Source organism: Protomyces lactucae-debilis (assembly GCF_002105105.1).
Source record: "Protomyces lactucae-debilis strain 12-1054 chromosome Unknown BCR37scaffold_7, whole genome shotgun sequence".
Taxonomy (NCBI): Eukaryota; Fungi; Ascomycota; class Taphrinomycetes; order Taphrinales; family Protomycetaceae; genus Protomyces; species Protomyces lactucae-debilis.
Genome location: NW_024467999.1, coordinates 131,476 through 150,952, shown reverse-complemented (window position 1 = coordinate 150,952; position 19,477 = coordinate 131,476). Strand labels below are relative to the sequence as shown.

The 19,477-nt window shown below is 51.0% G+C and overlaps 8 protein-coding genes across 8 annotated transcripts; 5 read left to right on the top strand and 3 right to left on the bottom strand.

The window, feature by feature from the left end:
• Nucleotides 1-165: 165 nt before the first annotated feature.
• Nucleotides 166-1,895, top strand: BCR37DRAFT_378649 (putative stearic acid desaturase). The gene has a single exon (XM_040869090.1). It carries the CDS (start codon nt 332-334, stop codon nt 1,778-1,780), a length of 1,449 nt encoding a protein of 482 aa, XP_040725979.1. The 5' UTR covers nt 166-331; the 3' UTR covers nt 1,781-1,895.
• Nucleotides 1,896-2,888: 993 nt separating this feature from the next.
• Nucleotides 2,889-5,669, top strand: BCR37DRAFT_346096 (uncharacterized protein; the record flags this gene model as incomplete). Its single annotated transcript, XM_040867662.1, has 3 exons — nt 2,889-2,924; nt 2,963-3,426; nt 3,470-5,669. 3 exons carry the CDS (start codon nt 2,889-2,891, stop codon nt 5,667-5,669), a joined length of 2,700 nt encoding a protein of 899 aa, XP_040725978.1.
• A 146-nt stretch (nt 5,670-5,815) lies between these two features.
• BCR37DRAFT_378647 (uncharacterized protein) lies at nt 5,816-7,471 on the top strand. Its single transcript, XM_040869089.1, has one exon. The coding sequence runs from the start codon at nt 5,979-5,981 to the stop codon at nt 7,293-7,295; it is 1,317 nt and encodes a 438-aa protein (XP_040725977.1). The 5' UTR covers nt 5,816-5,978; the 3' UTR covers nt 7,296-7,471.
• A 393-nt stretch (nt 7,472-7,864) lies between these two features.
• On the top strand, nt 7,865-10,564 carry BCR37DRAFT_392152 (uncharacterized protein; the record flags this gene model as incomplete). Its single annotated transcript, XM_040871111.1, has 1 exon — nt 7,865-10,564. The coding sequence occupies one exon, from the start codon at nt 7,865-7,867 to the stop codon at nt 10,562-10,564; it is 2,700 nt and encodes an 899-aa protein (XP_040725976.1).
• Nucleotides 10,565-11,077: 513 nt separating this feature from the next.
• On the top strand, nt 11,078-12,976 carry BCR37DRAFT_275925 (uncharacterized protein). The gene has a single exon (XM_040866788.1). It carries the CDS (start codon nt 11,353-11,355, stop codon nt 12,625-12,627), a length of 1,275 nt encoding a protein of 424 aa, XP_040725975.1. The 5' UTR covers nt 11,078-11,352; the 3' UTR covers nt 12,628-12,976.
• An 88-nt stretch (nt 12,977-13,064) lies between these two features.
• Nucleotides 13,065-13,704, bottom strand: BCR37DRAFT_378643 (uncharacterized protein). The gene has a single exon (XM_040869088.1). It carries the CDS (start codon nt 13,694-13,696, stop codon nt 13,085-13,087), a length of 612 nt encoding a protein of 203 aa, XP_040725974.1. The 5' UTR covers nt 13,697-13,704; the 3' UTR covers nt 13,065-13,084.
• A 185-nt stretch (nt 13,705-13,889) lies between these two features.
• Nucleotides 13,890-15,424, bottom strand: BCR37DRAFT_402374 (Metallo-dependent phosphatase-like protein; the record flags this gene model as incomplete). Its single annotated transcript, XM_040871907.1, has 2 exons — nt 13,890-13,990; nt 14,635-15,424. The coding sequence occupies 2 exons, from the start codon at nt 15,422-15,424 to the stop codon at nt 13,890-13,892; spliced, it is 891 nt and encodes a 296-aa protein (XP_040725973.1).
• A 782-nt stretch (nt 15,425-16,206) lies between these two features.
• Nucleotides 16,207-19,095, bottom strand: BCR37DRAFT_378640 (kinase-like domain-containing protein). Its single transcript, XM_040869087.1, has 4 exons — nt 18,395-19,095; nt 18,139-18,307; nt 16,646-18,090; nt 16,207-16,604 (listed from the first exon to the last, which is right to left on the bottom strand). Exons 1-4 carry the CDS (start codon nt 18,652-18,654, stop codon nt 16,442-16,444), a joined length of 2,037 nt encoding a protein of 678 aa, XP_040725972.1. The 5' UTR covers nt 18,655-19,095; the 3' UTR covers nt 16,207-16,441.
• Nucleotides 19,096-19,477: the final 382 nt, after the last annotated feature.

Genomic DNA, 19,477 nt, shown 5'->3' with positions numbered 1-19,477 from the left:
TCAGCCTAGTCAGCATAGTCAGCCTAGTCAACGTATAGCTTGACTATATCTTGATCTTAGCCCACGCTGTCTTGGCCTTGACTTTGCCTGAGTCTCGCCCGAAAATAGCCGAGCCCTGGATCGCAAACTCGAGGGGATCTGATTGGCCAGGCGCGATCCCAACACCTCGAGCCAGGCGACGACGAGGCCAAAGGCTCAGGGACACGCAGCCAAACAGGGCCAGCAGGGGACAGACCAGGTGGCAGTGTGGCAAACTCGAAGGGACGCGACCGTGTATATAAGAAGGCGACAGGGCCCCTCAATTATATAGTCATTCGCCATATCTTCAAAGATGACCGATATCAACCAGGTCCCTAAGCCTATGGACATCACTGAAACCCCTGTCGATGGCGGCGTCGACAAGCCCATTGACAAGGATGCTGGCATTCTTGCTGGCGCAGGCATTACAAAGGCCGCACCCGCACACATCATTGACCAGCCATGGACCACCAGCAATTGGTACCAGCACCTCAACTGGCTGCACATACCACTTCTTGTCGTGGTGCCAATGATTGGCATTTACGGCGCATTGACAACTGAGCTGCAGATGAAGACGGCCATCTGGTCTGTGCTTTACTACTTCCTCACTGGCCTTGGCATTACCGCTGGATACCACCGATTCTGGGCACACAGGTCTTACACTGCTTCATTGCCCCTTCGATTTGCGCTTGCTGCCTTTGGTGGCGGTGCCGTTGAGGGATCCATCAGGTGGTGGTCGCGCGATCACCGTGCTCACCACCGATACACCGACACAGAGAAGGACCCATACTCCGTCCGCAAGGGCTTCTGGTACTCCCACCTCGGCTGGATGATTCTCAAGCAAAACCCAAAGAAGATTGGCCGTACGGATATCGCCGACCTCAACGCTGACCCAATTGTCATGTTCCAACACACACACTACGGCAAGGTTGCTCTCTTCATGGGATTCATCTTTCCAACACTTGTTGCTGGACTTGGCTGGAATGATTGGCGCGGTGGATACTTTTACGCCGGTGTCTTGCGTCTCGTCTTTGTTCACCATGCTACATTCTGTGTCAACTCACTTGCTCACTGGCTCGGTGACCAACCATTCGAAGACAGGCACTCTCCTCGCGACCACATCCTGACTGCTTTTGCAACATTGGGAGAAGGCTACCACAACTTTCACCACTCTTACCCATCAGACTACCGCAATGCTATTCAATGGTGGCAGTACGACCCTACCAAGTGGCTCATTCAAGTCTGCAAGGCTCTCGGTCTTGCTTCTGATTTGAAAGAGTTCTCATCCAACTCTATTGGCCAAGCAAAAGTCATGATGGCGCAAAAGAAGCTCGATCGTCAACGCGCCAAGCTCGACTGGGGTATCCCTGTTGACCAATTGCCAGTGTGGGAATGGTCAGAGTTCCAGGCTGCTACGGCCAAGGATGCTGAAGACCGCAAAAATCTCATTCTCGTTGCTGGTATCGTGCACGATGTTACCAACTTTATTGGACAACACCCAGGTGGCCAAGCACTCATCAAGTCACAGATTGGCAAGGATGCAACTGCTGCATTCAATGGTGGTGTGTATGATCACTCTCTCGGTGCACACAACTTGCTCGGTTCCATGCGTGTTGCTGTTGTGCGCGGTGGTATGAAAGTGGAAGTCTGGAACACAGAGCGCAAGGAGGTTGCAAGGGATAGCAATGGCGCTGTCATCAACCGCTCAGATTTCTTGCCAACCAAGGTCTCTGAGCCCGTTGAGGGCAACCGTGCTGCGTGAGTAGTCTTGCTGAATTGCACTTGCTCTCTTCCCTTCTCCTCTTTTTGTATTCTTCCATACCCACTGATGACCAAGCTTTAGAATTTATAGAAAATCTATTGACATGTACACGCTTCCTTCTCCCCTTGAATCTTGACATGAATTCCTCGCTCGGCATTGGAGGTACAATTCAGATGGGCGGATACGGACGACGACCGAAATTGGTGAAGGTGGAGACTTCCAGGAACAAGACATAACATACAGCGCTGGGTAGCTCAGGACTAGCATGTGGAGGGCAAAGTGTTTCTTTTTTCTTCAGCATCAATGCATGCGCGTTCGCCAAAACCTACGCTACAGCGGCCAAGAACCCCCTTGAATGGCTTAAGGCGTCATCTCAGCAGTTCACTATGGCGATGGTGCTTGCAGACGATGCAGTGGCAGTTGATGGAGGAGATAATGATGATGACAACAAAATCAAACTGAACGGCAAGGATGATGCTAACGACGAGCAAAGACTACATGAAACGACACAGAGCTTTGAGCAAATTACTCGTTAACAGGGCATCACAATGGTTCGACCTGTATCTATCAGCATCAGCAATATGACAAGCTTCATTGAGTCAGCCTCGTCATCATCATCTTCCCTATCCTCTAGTGCATAGTTCTCGATCTCTGGTACGTCAGAGTCATTTTCCCTTGCCGGTCGTATAGGGGCTGCGGGCACACAGCTCTCGATTGTCGAGTAAATTCATCAATGAAATTCAGTCTGTTCTCATTGTCTACCTCATGGTAAGAAAGCCTGGCGTGGTATCAGACTTGCTGAGGAAGGATAATCATCGCTACTGGGTCAACCTTCAGCGCAATTTACATAGCATTGAGCTGGATCGCACGAGCATTTGCAGCATGAGAAGCCTAAGTAAGTAGCACGACTTCAGGAGAGCACAGTACTGATCCTCTTGCTTCTGCTGTAAGTACATAGTCGTCGGCGTGCTTGTTGCGAGCTCGAGCTTCATCTCTGCCTCGGCTCGAACTTTTCATAAATCCGGGGCAGCAGCAACTCCACCACAGAGCCGACAGTCGTACAACCACAGCTTCACCCCCCATCTACCAAACCCAAACGCAACGAGCCATGGGTGAAATCAGATTCGATGGAAAGACAGTCATCGTATGTCTGCTAGCAACTTCCGCATTCGCTAACATCAGGTGACCGGAGCTGGTGGCGGTCTTGGAAAAGCTTACTCTCTCTTCTTCGGCTCGCGCGGCGCCAATGTCGTTGTCAATGACCTTGGTGGTTCTGCTAAAGGACAGGGTGCAGACTCTCGTGCTGCAGACATCGTGGTCCAAGAGATCATCAAGGCTGGCGGAAAGGCAGTCGCCAACTACAATTCTGTCGAAGATGGCGCCAAGATTGTCGAGACTGCCGTCAAGGCATTCGGTACCGTCCACATTCTCATCAACAATGCTGGTATTCTTCGAGACAAAGCCTTCAAGAACATGAGTGACGAGGATTGGGATCTCATCAACCGCGTGCATACTTTCGGAGCGTATTCCTGCGCAAAAGCATGCTGGCCTCTGTTTCGAAAGCAGCAATTCGGACGCATCATCAACACAGCGTCCGCTGCTGGTATCTATGGCAACTACGGGCAGGCAAACTATTCAGCGCAAAAGTATATGCTCTTCTCCTTATGGTCTGCTAGCTAACGTATCCAGGATGGGTCAAATTGCATTCACGTATACCCTTGCCAAAGAAGGTGCAAAATACAACATTCTCACCAACTGTATCGCCCCTATCGCCGCTTCTCGCATGACGGCAACAGTCATGGGCGAGGAACAGCTCAAGCTCGTTACGCCAGACTTTGTTGTTCCAACCGTGGCATTTTTGTGTTCTGAGCAAAAAGAGAATTCCGGTGGTCTTTATGAGCTCGGTGGTGGTGTCGTCTTCAAACTTCGTTGGGAGCGTGCTACTGGTGCTTTGCTGAAGCCCGATGCTTCGTTGACGCCTGATGCTGTCCTTGCCAAGTGGGATGATGTCGAGAACTTTGACAAACCAACATACCCCACTGGCGCAGCTGATATGGACTACATGGGTGTCCTTGAGCAATCCAAAAACATGCCTCCCAACTCTCAAGGTGACACAAAGGTCAACTTCAAGGACAAGGTCGTCATCGTGACTGGTGCTGGTGGTGGTCTCGGTCGCGCCTATGCAATCTTGTTTGCAAAGCTCGGCGCAAAGGTTGTCGTCAACGATGTTGGCGACCCATCCAAGGTTGTTGAGGAGTGCAAGAAGCTTGGTGCAGAAGCTATTGGTGACCGTCATTCTGTTGAGGATGGTGATGCTGTTGTCAAGACTGCCATCGATGCCTTTGGGACCGTTCACGTTGTCATTAACAACGCTGGTATCTTGCGAGACAAATCCTTCTTGGCCATGACGGATGAGCAGTGGGAAATCATTCAGGCTGTGCACATGCGCGGTACCTACAAGATGACTAAAGCTGCATGGCCACACATGCTGAAGCAAAAATACGGTAGGTTCGTCAACACCTCCTCTGTGTCTGGTCTCTATGGTTCATTCGGACAAGCCAACTACTCAGTTGCCAAGATGGCAATCCTTGGCTTCTCCCAGGCTGTGGCAAAGGAGGGAGAAAAGTACAATATCCTCACAAACTGTATCGCACCCAATGCCGGAACCAACATGCTGCGAACGATTGCCCCTGAGGAAGTGGTGAACGCCATGTCTCCAGACTTTGTCGCACCACTTGTCGTGGCACTTGCCTCGGAAGAGTCTCCTGCCAACGGCAAGGTTTATGAAACTGGTTGCGGCTGGATTGGTCGTCTGAGATGGCAACGCACTGAAGGACACGGCTTCCCAGTGGATGTCAAGATGACTCCCGAGCACATTGCAGAGAAGTGGGAGGACATTACCAGCTTCACAAAGGGCGAGCCTACCAACCCAGAGAGCTCGCAGGAGACCGTCATGGCTTTCCTTGCGAATGCCGACAACCGTGTTAATGGTGGTGGTGATGAGGAAGAGGATGACACGCCACTCGGCAAGGTCAACAAGGCTATTGCTTCGCCTATTGAACAGACCAAATTCACCTACACTGAGCGCGATGTCATTCTCTACAACTTGGGCATTGGTGCCAAGAAGACTGAACTCGACTATGTCTATGAGAATGCAGAAAACTTCCAGGCATTGCCAACGTTTGGTGTCATTCCTCAGTTTGATGCACAGATGGGTATCCAGTGGGATGAATTCCTGCCAAACTTTAGCCCTATGCTCTTGTTGCACGGTGAGCAATTCTTGGAAATCAAGAAGCCTATCCCAACGGCCGGTACGTTGACGATTGACACGCAGCTCGCTGAAGTGCTCGACAAGGGTAAAGCTGCTTCAGTGGTTGTGCGTACCATCACCAAGGACGAACAAGGCGATGTCATCTTCAACAATGAATCAACCATCTTTGTCCGTGGTTCCGGTGGCTTTGGCGGCGAGTCGAAGGGTGCTGACCGTGGTGCTGCAACAGCTGCCAACAAGGTGCCTGCACGCAAGCCTGATGCTGTTGTGGAGGAAAAGACGACAGAGGAGCAGGCAGTGTTGTACAGGTTGTCTGGTGACTACAACCCGTTGCACGTTGACCCTGCATTTGCAGCCGTTGGCAAGTTCCCACAGCCCATTGTGCATGGTTTGTGCTTCTTTGGCTTTGCTGGTAAGCATATCCTCAAGACGTACGGTGCCATCAAGAGCATCAAGGTACGATTCGTGGGTAGTGTGTTCCCTGGCGAGACTCTCAAGACGGAGATGTGGAAGGAGGGCAACAAGGTCATCTTCCAGACATGGGTAGTTGAGCGCAATGCCCTGTGCATCTCTGCCGCTGCTGCTGAGCTCGAGGACGGAGCCAAGCCCAAGCTTTAGTCTGCTGTTTGTCTAGCTTCCGTGTCTCTAGCAATCTGCTTCATTGTCCCTTCTATTCTACATATATATGAATGTAGCTTGTAGTGTCTGTTCCTGAATCCCTCGGCCGAGTCCAGACCCGCAAATGGTCCCACACTGTAACACAGCGACCACACAACGCAGCACACTCACCCCTCATTCCTCTGCTCAAGCGATCCCTCTCCTGACCAGTCTGACATACACTGAGGAAGCCGATATAGTTCAAGGGCTGCCGGCGCATCCTCAATCCTTCCTGCCCTTAAAAGAAGCGTTGCGACAGGCGTTTCAAGTATGGAATTGACCTTCATCACTATGCACAGCGTCGCAGCTGATGCACGCCTTCTCTATGCCTCCGACAGCATCACTGACGTACTCGGCTACGAACCAGAAGAAGTCATTGGCAAAACGACGTTTGATTTCTTCCATCCAAATGAAGTCCCACTTGCTCGAAATGAACACCAAAACGCCGTTGACTTGGATCGCGCTAGTGTCTTGGCATATGTACGAGTCCTCAATAAGCAAGGTGAGTGGATTGGCTGCGAGTGTGTGTTTTCTATCGTCTACGATGTCATTGTTGCTGCAACAACAGTGTACCATCACGATTCGCACAGACGAATAGGAAGAGCCCTTGCAGCGCCCATTATTCGACAAGCTTTTTCTGCTAGCGTGGGTGACCCACGTTATGAAATGCTGGTGCACTTGTCGGAGCGATTTACGAGCATCGCGAGCAATCGCAGGAAAGAACCGCGTGCTGCCTTTATCCTCAATCGATTTACGAAAAACTTGACCATCTTGTATGCCACCTATGCGCTGGATGAGTTGGTGGGTCTCAGGCCTGATCAAGTTGTTGGGGAATCGCTGTTGAGTTGCGTGCAGGCAGATTGTCTGGATGGTGTCCTTGAAGCGATTGATCTAGCCAAGACTAATGACTCGGTGGCTTACATGCGCTTTGCCTGGAAATCTCCTCATGCTGGCAGTTCAGAGCACTCTCCTGAACGCATGCTGTCGGCCAATTACTCACCGGCTGGAAATGGCAATGGTCATACCAATGGTCAAAATGGAACTGGCAGTTCTGAGGAACCAGGCACTCCATCGGATGTCGGTGGTTCAATGTTTGACGATGGCACAGTGGATGTCGAGGCCGTCATTAGCTGTACGTCAGACGGCATCATCCTTGTTTTACGTCGTGCATCTACAGCACTTCCAGCACGTCCACCAAAGGGTCTCTTTGCTGTTCCTTGGTCAACGGTTCCTCTGTACCCAGCACCACCACGACCTTCTCACATGATGTACGAGACGGAAGGTGTACCTGCTGACGATATCGCTGCTGGGTCCCGCGAGAATCAACATGCACTAGGTGTCATACAAGATGTGGCCGTGCTTGTTTGGGGTCTGCAAATCAACGAAGAGATGGTGGCTCGATTGGCACGGGGTACACCTGTAGGCGATGGTGCAAGGCCTGCAGAGAGCCTACTGGAGGAACGACGCAGCAACCGACGGGATGCACGCGCCAGGGCGATGGGTTCGTCCGAGGCAGAGGGACGCCGCAGTGGATCACCGGGCCGACTGCATGGTCGTCGGCGTGCTTCTGGCGTGCAAGACGAGTAATGCTCATTTGAGTCTTTCACGACACGAGAAGCGGTCTGTCCTTTGTCTCTTTACCGTTGGTGCATCCTGCTAGCATATACATTACTTCCAACTACTACTACATGTCTTGTTCACCTCTTGTGCGACCTCCTGCCAAATCTCAGAATTCTCCTCGGGAAAAGTGACCAAGCAAGTGGCCCACGCCAGACACACATCCTGCGACAGGCCTGACGCTTGGCATGCATCTGGAATGCAGCGGCTGCGATCGCATCTTCACAAAGACGTATGTTTTCTCATGTCCTTCATCCTCCGTGCGCAGGAACCCGTCTGCATCGCGACGACGACAAGCTGCCAACTGCCCCACCGGAGAAAAGGCCCCCACACACTTCGAGGCGTCATCTTTGCACCGGGCCATCCAGTATCTGCGCTGCAGGGAGACGGACGAGTGAGCAAGAAGCAGATGGCTAACGCTTGTCACTAGTGAACATCTTCGACGACACGAGCGATCCCATACAAAGGAAAAACCATTCGTGTGTCATATATGCAATAGGGCCTATGCGCGCAGTGATGTGCTCGCTCGGCACTTGAGGATGCATGCGCGCAAAGAACAAGACGCAGCAGAGGCAGAAGCAGACTCAACGAGTGAGAGTGCGCCGACAATGACAGCGAACGCTGCGTCGAGTGCAATGATACAAAATAAGAAGAAGCGTGTCAAGATGGAAGCACTCGTACAGGCTGAGCCCATTTACACGTCTCCGTACGACTCACAGCCTGGCGGACAGAGCAAGACGTCGACAACAGCGACGACACCGGCGATGCGATCTGCTATCGATAGTCCCGTCTATCATGCCAGGCAGCCGCCCACGACGACCTATCCTCGATTATCCAGCACGCAACCGCCACCACTGCAACCTGTTCAAGCTATGCTCGATGAGGCCGCTGCCTCGCCGCATATACCGGCTCGCTCCACCTACAGCTTGTCGGTAGACAAAACTCCCTATAATCGAGAGACACAGCTTGATTACGCACACCTGGCTAGTATCCCGTGGCAACAACCCCAGTATGTCAATTTCCCACCAGACATCAATCATGGCGTCGCAGACGATGTCATGCAGCTACAAGGGTCGCTTGACCAATCACGACAACAGCTCAGATGGCCCGCACCCTCTGGAGAGTCTTTTGTTCGAGGGAGCGCACCAGGTATTCCTGAACCTCGCTCAAACATGTATGTACCGGTGCCACAGCCATACTACAATGGCGACTCACTTGATGTGTCGACACAACCTTCCGAACCTGCCATGAATCGCTGGCTCATGCTCAACCAACACAACAATCCCGTCACGAATCTCCTCAATATCAGCAGTCAGCCAAATACTACTGCAAATTGGGGCATTCCACCACCGTCAAACAAGGGTAATGGCAACATCAATGATGCTCGGTATGCGAAAATCGAGCAGGGATTCTATGGTCGTCTCTTTTCACATGGCAAGTGGGCTATTGCAGAAAAGCGTTGGTACGATGTCTTGCATGGTGGAACAGAAGATCTCTTTGCCAGTTGCGATCCAACGTGTGAGTTGCCACTGGTTCCTGGTCAACGTGCTCGTGTGAGTGAAGCATGTCGATTACGCATGATGCGCGCCTTGTTTCCAGAAAGTCGCAATCCTTACGATCCTGCATCAAAGCTGGATTATACCGGTGATTTGCTCAGTGGCTTTCCAACGTGTTCTGATTTCGATCAGGCGCTCGATACGTACTTTGAGCGCTTCACAAAGGAAGCGCCCTTCTTCCACATTGGTGTGTTTAGCATCTCAACGTGCGATCCACTCTTACTAATGACCATGGCGTGTGTTGGTTTCGGGCTTGGACAGACTGAATCCGGCAATCACTTTGTACAGAGCAATTTTGATGGCCTCAAGAATCGCATTATGGGTGATTTGGAAGGCAAGCTCAATGGCATTACGCTGGATGCGATTTCAGGTTTCGCAACGGCTTTCATCTTTCTCAAGCTTGCTGCGTTATTTGCTGATCGCGACCATTTGACGCCCTGTCAAATGATGTATATTTGCATGGTGAGTATTGCTCAAACGCACGGCATCTTTACAGATTATGGTCGAAAAGTCACGTCTGGTTTGTTTTCTCAATTCTCCAGCGTCGAGACAACGTGGAAGGCCTGGGGTCGTGTTGAGTCGTTGAAACGCATCATTGTCAGTATGCTGCGATCAGACTCTGCGTATTGCACGTTTTTGCGCACAGCGCCTGTCATTCGTGTCAATAACATCGAGATGCTCCTGCCGTGCGATGATTTGCTATTTGATGCACCGAATGCAGATGTGTGGTGGGCAATTGTTCAGGGTGAGGAGCATCCCATCATCATGCCAGCCTTGTCATCACACAATTCTTTGGACAAGCTTGTTGGGCACACGTTCCTCAACTACTACTCACTGCACACAGTCCTTAATTACCTGTCGCTACGAGGTGCTGATGCTGCTCAAAAGCTGCAAGACTACCAATCCATCCATCGCGAGACAGAGCCATTCGTGCCAGTCCCCTATGACTTGTACATTCGTGACGAAACTGGCAGGAATATGGTACACCACTTGATTTCCTTTATCGACAACTTCCAATCACTGCTCCCTTCCTTTCCTCAAGACTGGCAACGCACGAATTGTCTTGTTTTTTGGCATTACCTCTGTCTGTCACTCACGATGAATAGCGACTTGCTTGAAATCACAGCGGGTCGGTCAGGTGGTCAAGCAGCGTCGTTTGCAGCGCGTTACACCAAGAAATGGGTTCAAACGCCTGCTGCACGACGCGCTTTATTGCACAGTGCACAAGTGTATCAATTATTGGCAAACAAGCAACAAACGGATATGCGAAGTATCTATGCGTGCTTTGCAGTCTTTCAAGCGGCCCTGGTCATGACGTTGTATGTATTTGCGTCACAACCAGCCAGTACGAATGGATCCGGTACAAAGATGTTGAACGGCTCGGGTAAGCAAGACGTGTCAGCAACTGAAACAGCTGGTTTTGAGCTGACTGAACCGCTTGACTGGGCTGGTATGGGTTCCGTGGGCCTTGATCATGCTGCAGCACTGAACGGCACGCCTGCTGCACAATGGATTGCGGTGGGTGGACCCTGGCAGTTCAGTGGGAAACGACTTGATGGCTTTGCTGGAGCGATTTATTTGTTGGACATTTACAGTGATTTGCTCAAGACGTGTGGCAAGTGGAATTATGCTTCGATGCATAAGATTTTGGTTTCCATGAGGGATTTGTTGACTCGGCAGTAGGAATCAGATGTTTGCTGGATGTATGCAATGCAATTGCTATGTACAGCGTCTGCCATCTCAAGTCTGCGGCCGCATCAACCTCGGCAAGTCGAAATGAGCGCTGCGTCATGCTCCATCTGCTGGATCTGTGAATGAGTGGGATGGAGCAATTCAACTTCCGGAGGCGATGGATCATGATTCATGTATCCTCAGGCATGACTGGCATGGAGCAGGCCATCCGTGCATGCTATCGTATGGCCAGCAAGAGCATCGTATCATCTATATATGCATTGACTAGCCTCCATGACTGGCGCCCAGACAAACTGTCACTCGCCGTGTAATTGAGTGAGCACTGAGCAGATGAAGTGCATGATCACAATGCGGTGCTATTTTCGAAGAAGGCCCGTACGGAGTTACTATCTCTACAATGCTACCTGGCAAATACAGGCAGGGGAGGTGTTGTGTATGTGTGGATCTGGGTCGTGATGATGGCACTTCAGGCTCTTCCGCTCTCTTTCTTTCTTTCCCTCAGCAAACATCTCGACTGCACACCACCAACCAGCCTATATCAGTGCGCACAACCAGGTCCAAGCAAGGGCCCGGCTCCAGACAAGGCGCACTCTCTAGCATCCACTCCTACACCCTCGACATCTCTTTCCACCTGCTCTCCCAGTGTGCGCGACCCTCTTCTACGCAGCGCTCCACCCCGTCCTCTTCTCCGCCTCACAAGAGAAAATCCTCCCGCGGCCTGAACAAGCGACGACTCCCTTCACGCGCTCACCTGAGAGCCTCTGCAACACAAGCACAGCATGCTCGGAAACCCCTTCTCCAGCACAGCAGCACCCATGACCGATCCAGCGTCCCCAGCGCAACCTGCATCCACCAACGGCACATCCACGCCCACCTCACAACCCGCCACCCCAACAGAACTCCCACGACCGTATAAATGCCCGATGTGCACCAAGGCCTTTCACAGGCTCGAACACCAAACGCGTCATATCCGAACACACACAGGTGAGAAACCGCATGCTTGTACATTTCCTGGATGTCCAAAACGCTTTTCACGATCGGATGAATTGACGCGGCATGCACGCATCCATACAAACCCAAATGCACGGCGCAATAATCGAACGGGTGCAGGCAGTGGCACTGCATCCGGTGCAGCGAGTGGCAAGTCCTCTAGAAATGTTTCACCGGTCCACTCGCCGCCGCATTACAATGCATCTGTACCAACGCAGCATGGGGCTGGTAGTCAAGGACCGAGTCGACGTAGCTCAGGGCATGATTTCGATGAAATGCACGTCTTGGCTGCTGCAGCCTCTCAACAACTCGAGCAAGAACGATCCAAGCAGAATGCAAGTGCACAACAGCAGCATCACTACAATACCTATCAGCCCGCACAGTATCGTCATGCTACATTTGCATCGCCTGTCGGTCATCATACTGGTGGCGGGTATGGCAATGGTCTGCAACTTCCCTATAATCGACCCAATCTCAGCATGTCGCGACAGCACTCCAACGAGGAAGATGATCGCTATGATGGACATCGTTCTAAACGTTCAAGACCCGGTAGTCCAGTGCTGAGTACAGCGCCTAATTCGCCTGCATTGTTGGCACACCATCATTCACCCACACCGGATCATACGCCGCTTGTGACGCCTGCGCATTCACCTAGGTTGCATCCAAGGGAATTAGATGCGTTGCATGGTATTCATCTGCCATCTATTCGACAACTCTCACTTCGTGGCACACCACCGACATTGGCACCGCTCGAGGTCGACCCATTTCAGCCTGGTAGTGGGTATAATTCACCCAAGGAGTATGGTCGACACCATCATCAACAACAACCCGTCAACGCTATGCGATTGAGTGATATTTTGGAGAGTACGCAGCAGAGTGATCGGACGTTGCCTGTGCCACGGGTGAGTATCCATGATTTGGTGAGTCCACCGTCTGGACAATTGCTTCCACAGCAACAACAACAGCAGCATCTTCCAGGAAGTGGGAGTGCGTCGAGTGGTGGGCCTAGTGAGGGTCCTGCCTCCCGTACCGCGAGCCATACCAATTTGAGGGATCTTGCTTGATTGTCGATTTGGAGGAACGATAGAGAAGCGTTTTCAATTTTATCATAGACTCTGGGTATGAAGTAGCTTTCTATGGCTTGTTACAGTATTCACTTGCTATGTATCCATAGGATCTGATATGATCTGATCTCATCTGGTGAATGACGTCTCTCATCTCGCGACTGACAACCAACCCCGCCAATGTCAACACACCCAAAGTCGCATGTCTCTACAGGCATGGACCGCTCCCTAGAACTCACGTCCCTCGATGAAGACGGTCGCCCACTAGAGCCAATTGTACTCACACCCTTTTCTGTATTCTTCTCCGCTAACATGGTAGCCGCTTGTGTTTGTGGAAGGTTGGGCGGCTGGTACCTCTGCCAAGATCTTTGAAGGTCTTGATGCTCTCTTGAATGAAGGGAAACCGGAAGGAACGCCTGACAGACGTCTTCTCGTTGTCAAGTAATTGTCATTGACATCACCTGCTCAGACTAACAAAGATGTGGCAGTTTCTCGTCTCTTTGGGATCGTGCCATTGAGCTCTACTATGCACTGAAAGGAGGTCGATGCGATTACGGTGAAGCACACGCCAAGGAACACGGTCATGCGCGGTACGGTAGAACCCACACAACCGGTCTCTACCCGCACTGGTCACCCGACCAACCCCTCCATTTCGCAGGCCACTCCTTTGGTGGATGCACAATCTATCATCTTCAGCAAATGCTAGGAACTGTCCTTCCAGGTACACCAGAGATGATACGATCGATTGCTGCCATTTCATCACCGTTTCGAGGAACACCTCTCGTTGCTGCGCTTGGTCAACAATCTGGACCGCTTGCTGGGCAGAGAACGTTGAGTCTTGGGTATATGCTGAGTTTAGGGGTGCATCTCGCCAAGTCTGCCAATGTCGTGGCAACGGGTCTCTATGATTTCGGAGGAGATCAATGGATGCAGACAGATGAAGCAGCACTAGACTCACCGGATGCAGAACAGACAGTGGGTACCGTGGCAGTAGCAGACGCAGACGCGGAAGCAGAAGCAACGCCAACACGACCGACTCTAAAACGACATCCATCACAGCAAGCCACATCACTCATGCAATCTTTCCTCAACTTCTCCAATGGCAAAGCAGAAGGTCTCTCTCGAGACTCAGCAGGTTGGTGCATGCTTCCTGATTCCATGGCACAACTCAACGAAGGCACAACATGCTGTGCAGAAACGTATTATCGATCCTACACAGCATCGACGGATCCACCATTACTCTTACCACCGCTCGTTGTATGTCATTGGCTCGTTGCTCGTGAAAAGTATTCGTCTGCACGACTTGAAGCGATGCAGTTTGAAGGTGAAGAAGAAGCATGGCGACAAAGCGATTGTTTGGTGCCTCTGGCCAGTCAAGCGCATCCGTTTGCATGCTCAGAAACAGCCTGTCTGCACCTCTTACCTGAATTGCTCCAAGGCAAAGGCATAAGTCATGAACCACCACCTGTCAAGGGGGTCTGGACAGTCAGGCATTTTGAAGATACTTCACATTTCGGACTCGTTGATTATCTCTGGAAACTCGGGTTGAGTGAAAAGACGAAGGAGTTCTGGCAGCAACATGGTGTTTGGTTGCGTACGGTCGATGCATTGGAACAAGGAGCTCAAAGCACGGATCAACACACATCGAAGCGCACAAAGACAGGTGATGGGCCATTCTGTCAGGTCCGCAGTAGTCCAGCGATTGCCAAGGCCATGGTGGCAGCATTGACAGGAGATCAAATTGACGACACGATCCCACATGCACATCCAGACACGGTCTTGATTGCAGATGCCTAGTAATGCTCGTCTAATGCCATTACAAAATGTACAACAAATGAAGATAGACAAGGGATTGAAGCACTCAAAACATTGAATTTGCATACGCCATCGGTCGTACTGCTGGATGCGGACTTGCCTTGAAACGTTTGAAATCCATGCTGAGCTGTTCCTTCTCTGAGCGCTCGCCTTCCGGCTTCAGGGTGACGTTGATGTAAGCGCCATCGTTACCCTGCGAATCACAATAGTTTGGTGCAGAAAAGACAGTGATACAACGACCGTCATGTTCAACTTCATACCCATCCATACGCACTTCATGAGAGCGAATAATACCACGCAACCCATTCTTATCGCAAAAACGCGCTGTAATGTCCGGACCGAATTGCAGACCCACGCCACGTTTGGAAGGTCCACGACCAGGTTGTGGTTGTGGATCTGTCCAGAGCATCTCCATCATGAGACCTTCATGCCCTGGTTGCTTCTTGCGATGCCGATTGATATTGCGCAAATCATCCAATGTGACATCGTCCCTTGAAAAGAGACCACCATGCAGCACCAGGTACTCGCCATGCACCAAACACGCAAGTGGCAACAGTGAGAAACTCTCGGAAAACAATCGATAAACACGTTCATTGTATTTGGCTTTGCATTCACCCTCAAAGCCATACACTTTATTCATATCCTGAGTTTCGTGATTGCCCCGTGAGATGACCATGTGGTTTGGCATGAGCCACTTGTAGCAGTACAAGACAAGTGCAATCTCTGTTGACCAACTGCCACGATCGACGAAATCGCCGTTGAAGAGGTATGCGTGTTCTGTGCTGGGAAAGCCATTCGTCTCAAAAATGTGACACAAGTCAAAGTATTGGCCGTGCGTGTCGCCACAAATCGTCAGTTGCTCATCTTCAGCAAGACGATGGTCCGTCATTGTTGCCTCTGTCGTCAAAATCTCCTTGACCGCCACAATGATCTGGTAGACGTACTTGAGCGCAATCTTCTTGCCATCCTTGAAACGCTGCATCATGTCTGTGATGAATTCTGCAGACATGCCCTCTTCTGGCAGGGCAACACCATCATAATCATCCGGTATCGCCATATTGGCAATATCCAAACCCTCAGCCGCTGAAGGTGGGTCATCCACTTCAATCGCCTCTTCAAAAGCAAGCCGACGAATCAGCTTGTTGCATTCCTGCATGCGGACACGCGCTGCTTTGTCGTTCGGTAAGAGCTCACACACCTTTTTGAAATCCCGAAAGGCATCCTTGTGTTTTGCAATGGACACGTAAGAGACTGCACGTCTGTAGTATGCTTTCGCATACGTTGGTTCGAGCCTCACGGCCATGGTCGCATCGGCAATAGCAGAGCCAAATTGTTCAGTGGCAATCTCCGCTTGAGCCCTATTCGCCCAATACACAGCTCGCGTTGGGTTGAGATCGATGGCTTGCGTGTAGAGTTGAATAGCACCTATAAAGTCCTTGGCAAGCAGCTTTGTATTGCCCTCTGCCTTGGCTGATTCTGCAGCATTGATAGACTCTTCTGCGACTTTGATCTCCTTGGAGAGGACTTCAGAGAGCTCCGAGAGGTCAGGAATCGCTTGAGGATCGCTGCTTGAGAGGATTGGCGAATTGACTGTCGAGACGGTGGGTGATGCGAACGCCGGCTGGATGGATTCTTGAAGAGAGTCGGATACCTTGCTCAGGATGTCCGAGGCATCTTTGCTCATCTTATGGGCTCAGAGGAGGCCGTTCAAAGGATTTGTCTGTCGGCTTTGGTCAAACCTTTGGGAGTTGTTTTTTTGTGTCAAATCTCGAATCGTCGCGCGCCTTCAAAGGGCAACGAGGCGGTGATCGAGTCGACAAGCTTGAACGAGCAGCTGCAGCAGATTTGAAGAAGCTTCGAATACGTAGAAAGAGACATGGAAGGCAATGAGGTATGGAACAAGCAAAAAGCAACTCCCCAAGCGCAAAACGAAAGCAGGGCATTTGCATGTTGTGACAATCCAAAAACAGAGACATGGCAAAGAGGACAACGAGGCCAATCATTCGATCCGGCCAAACACGCCGTCTTCCTCCATCTTCTCCCGCGTCTCGTCTTCATCCATACTATCGTCGTCACTCGGTATAGCATCTTCATCCACCATGCTCGAGTCAATAGGTGAGCCCTTGTTGCCAAAGTTGCGCGACATGCTGCTCTCATCCACACTAGATAGTTAGCTTGGTGCCTCATGAAGAGATTGACTGACAAGGTGAATCCTTGGAAATTAGCCTGCATCCCAGGACTGAGTGGCGTAGCAGACAAGTTCCCTTGCTCATTCACCACACCATTCTTGTCGACCTTTGCATTCGTGAATTCTTCATCAAAATTAGCGGTATCCTGGTCATTCGCCAACACAGGCTTGAAGGGCGGTGCAATCCGTTTTTGAACAAGTGCCTCCCAATCGATATCAGCAAAGAAGGCATGTTCCCTTAGTTCAGCAGCATCGCGTGTAGCTCCTAATCGATGCGCTGGGTTACGGTTGAGAAGTCCCTTGACGAAATTACGACCTTCAACCGACAAGGTGTCCTTTGGGAAACGAACTTTGCCAAATGCGATGTTCTTGTACATTTGCTGTGTGTCTTCCGCATAGAATGGACTCCAACCACAACACATCTCAAAGACAAGAACACCAAGAGACCAAAAGTCAACCAGCTTGGTGTAGCCGGAGTCATCCAGCAGCACTTCAGGAGCAAGGTACTCAGTCGTACCGCAAAACGTATTGGTCGTTGCGTTGCTCGTCAAATTAGCCTTGCTGAGACCAAAATCGCAAAGCGCAATATGACCATTCGCATCGAGCAGGATGTTTTCTGGCTTCAAGTCGCGATAGACAATATCGTGTGAGTGCAAGTGTTCAAGTGCCAAGATGAGCTCTGCAATGTAGAACTTTGCTCGTGGTTCTTGGAAACTGCCTTCCTTTTGCAAGTGCCAGAAGAGCTCGCCACCAGACATGTAGTCAGTGACGAGGTACAGATCGCTGGGTGTCTGGAAGGAGAATTTGAGACCCACAATAAAGGGCGATTCAGTCAATGCTGTGCGGACGAGAATGTTGCGCTCACCAACGGTATGAGCCACCTCCTTCTTTTGCACAATCACTTTCTTTGACAACACCTTCATGGCGTAGATGCGGTTGGTATCACGCTTGCGGACTTGATACACCTGACCAAAAGTGCCCTTACCGATGAGCTTGAGAATTTCGAAATCATCTGGGCCATAATGTCGCTTCTCGACTTTTTCATGGTATGTTTGAATTTGAATCTCACCCGTGATCGTTTCGCCTTCCTCCTTGCGACCTTCGAGCTTGTACCACTGCTCAGTCGTCTGTTTTGGTTCGAGGTTTGGGTGGAAACGCACATGTCCCAAAAATGTTTGCGACTTCTTGTCATACACAGAGACATCCACTTCTGAATCACCAATCTGTACATCAAAACACCCATCTTGCATCCAAACTGGATTGGTGGCTAATTCTTGCATCGCTGCGCCTTGCAATTTAGGCCGACCGGATTGCATATTGTTGAGGGAGGTGCTGGAGGATTGTCGAGATTTGGGGATAGCCAGACCGGCGCTTGGCATATTATCTTTTGGTTGTTCCTTCCAGGGGCCTCCCGTGATGAACTCGTTTGACTCATACGTACAAATGACGTAGGGCGTGGACTATTTCACAGTGTTAGTATTTGTACAGGGAACAAGAGAATTGCTTACATCGGCTTGTGGTACATGAAGGCCACGACCCGACATGATGGTCACAACGAGTCGGCCCTTGGGCGGGCCAACTGGGATATTGGCCGGGATGAGGTTACTGCCCTCGGACATGGTGTTGCGCGGTGTACTAATGGGCGTGACCTGGAGATGTGCACTCAATGCTGGCAATCTGTATCAAAGTGTGTTAGCAAACCTGTTGTAGTGTATCATCTGCACGGCCAATCGACCGATCTTTACAGATGAAGAGAAATCATACCGGCCATCAAACATGCTCGGCTTGGGCGTCGCCTGTCCGCTCCGCATAGATTGTTCACGTTTATCCTCATTCGAACTACGCTGCGATGAAGATGCGCGTGAATGTTGAGACATCTTATCAAAATAGCCACTTTGTTGGGCTTGTCCGAGGATATTGCCTTCCTGAACAGTTGAGAGGGTGGGTGTTGTTGAGCCCGAGGCTGTTTGTTGCGTTGCGCTGGCTTTGCTGCCAGACGAGGTCAAGTTGAAGAAGGACTTCATTGCGAGGATCTGCCCATAGACCGGTGTGCAAGGTGGCGGCGGAGTCGCTTATAGATTTGGAGATTGGCCTGCAGGAGCCGCGGAGGAGGAGGAGTTTCGAGGAAGAGCAGATAAGGTAGCCAGATCTGTTGAAACGAGCCGGAGAGTGATGGATCGAGTGCTACAAGTCGTTTGCGAAGACCCGATGGAGGTTCTCTTTTTCCCTGTGGGTAGGAAGAGAGTGGAGCCTAATCTGCGATGGCCGGATGCGAGATCTGTTTGCGCGTTGGTGGAGGTAGAGAGATGAAGTACAAAAGGGCGGGTGGATAGTATGCCTGTAGGATGTTCGTGCTGCCTTGCGGACGGAGGGGCCCTTGGATATGAGGCAGCGTGGGTGAGTATTGGGTGAGTTGTTGGCCGGTCGGGTGCTGCTGCTGTGTGCTTGCTTGTGCTCAATTCTGCACTTTTGGGTCAGCGGGAAAGAAAGAAAAGTGACGTTGGAGGCCATTTCTTGGAGACATCTGGCACACTACAGAACAGCTATGACAATAATGACACACTCTGAATCAGCACACTATTCAGTCTTCCCTCCCGCCTCATGTCTGGCATGAAGCTTTCGCTCAACAGACTATCGAGTCGGCCTTCCGAGCCATGCCTTGAGCAGCTCGAATCACCTGACCCATCATCTGATATGGACGGAGGGTGAGAGTCTTGTAGAAGCATTTCAAGACGGCGTCGGGTCTCTTGCCCATTGCTTCGACCATCAACCGTCAACTGGGACTATGCCACTGCAATGTCAACATGTGAGACACGCTCGTTTTCGCCACCAATTTTGTAATTATAT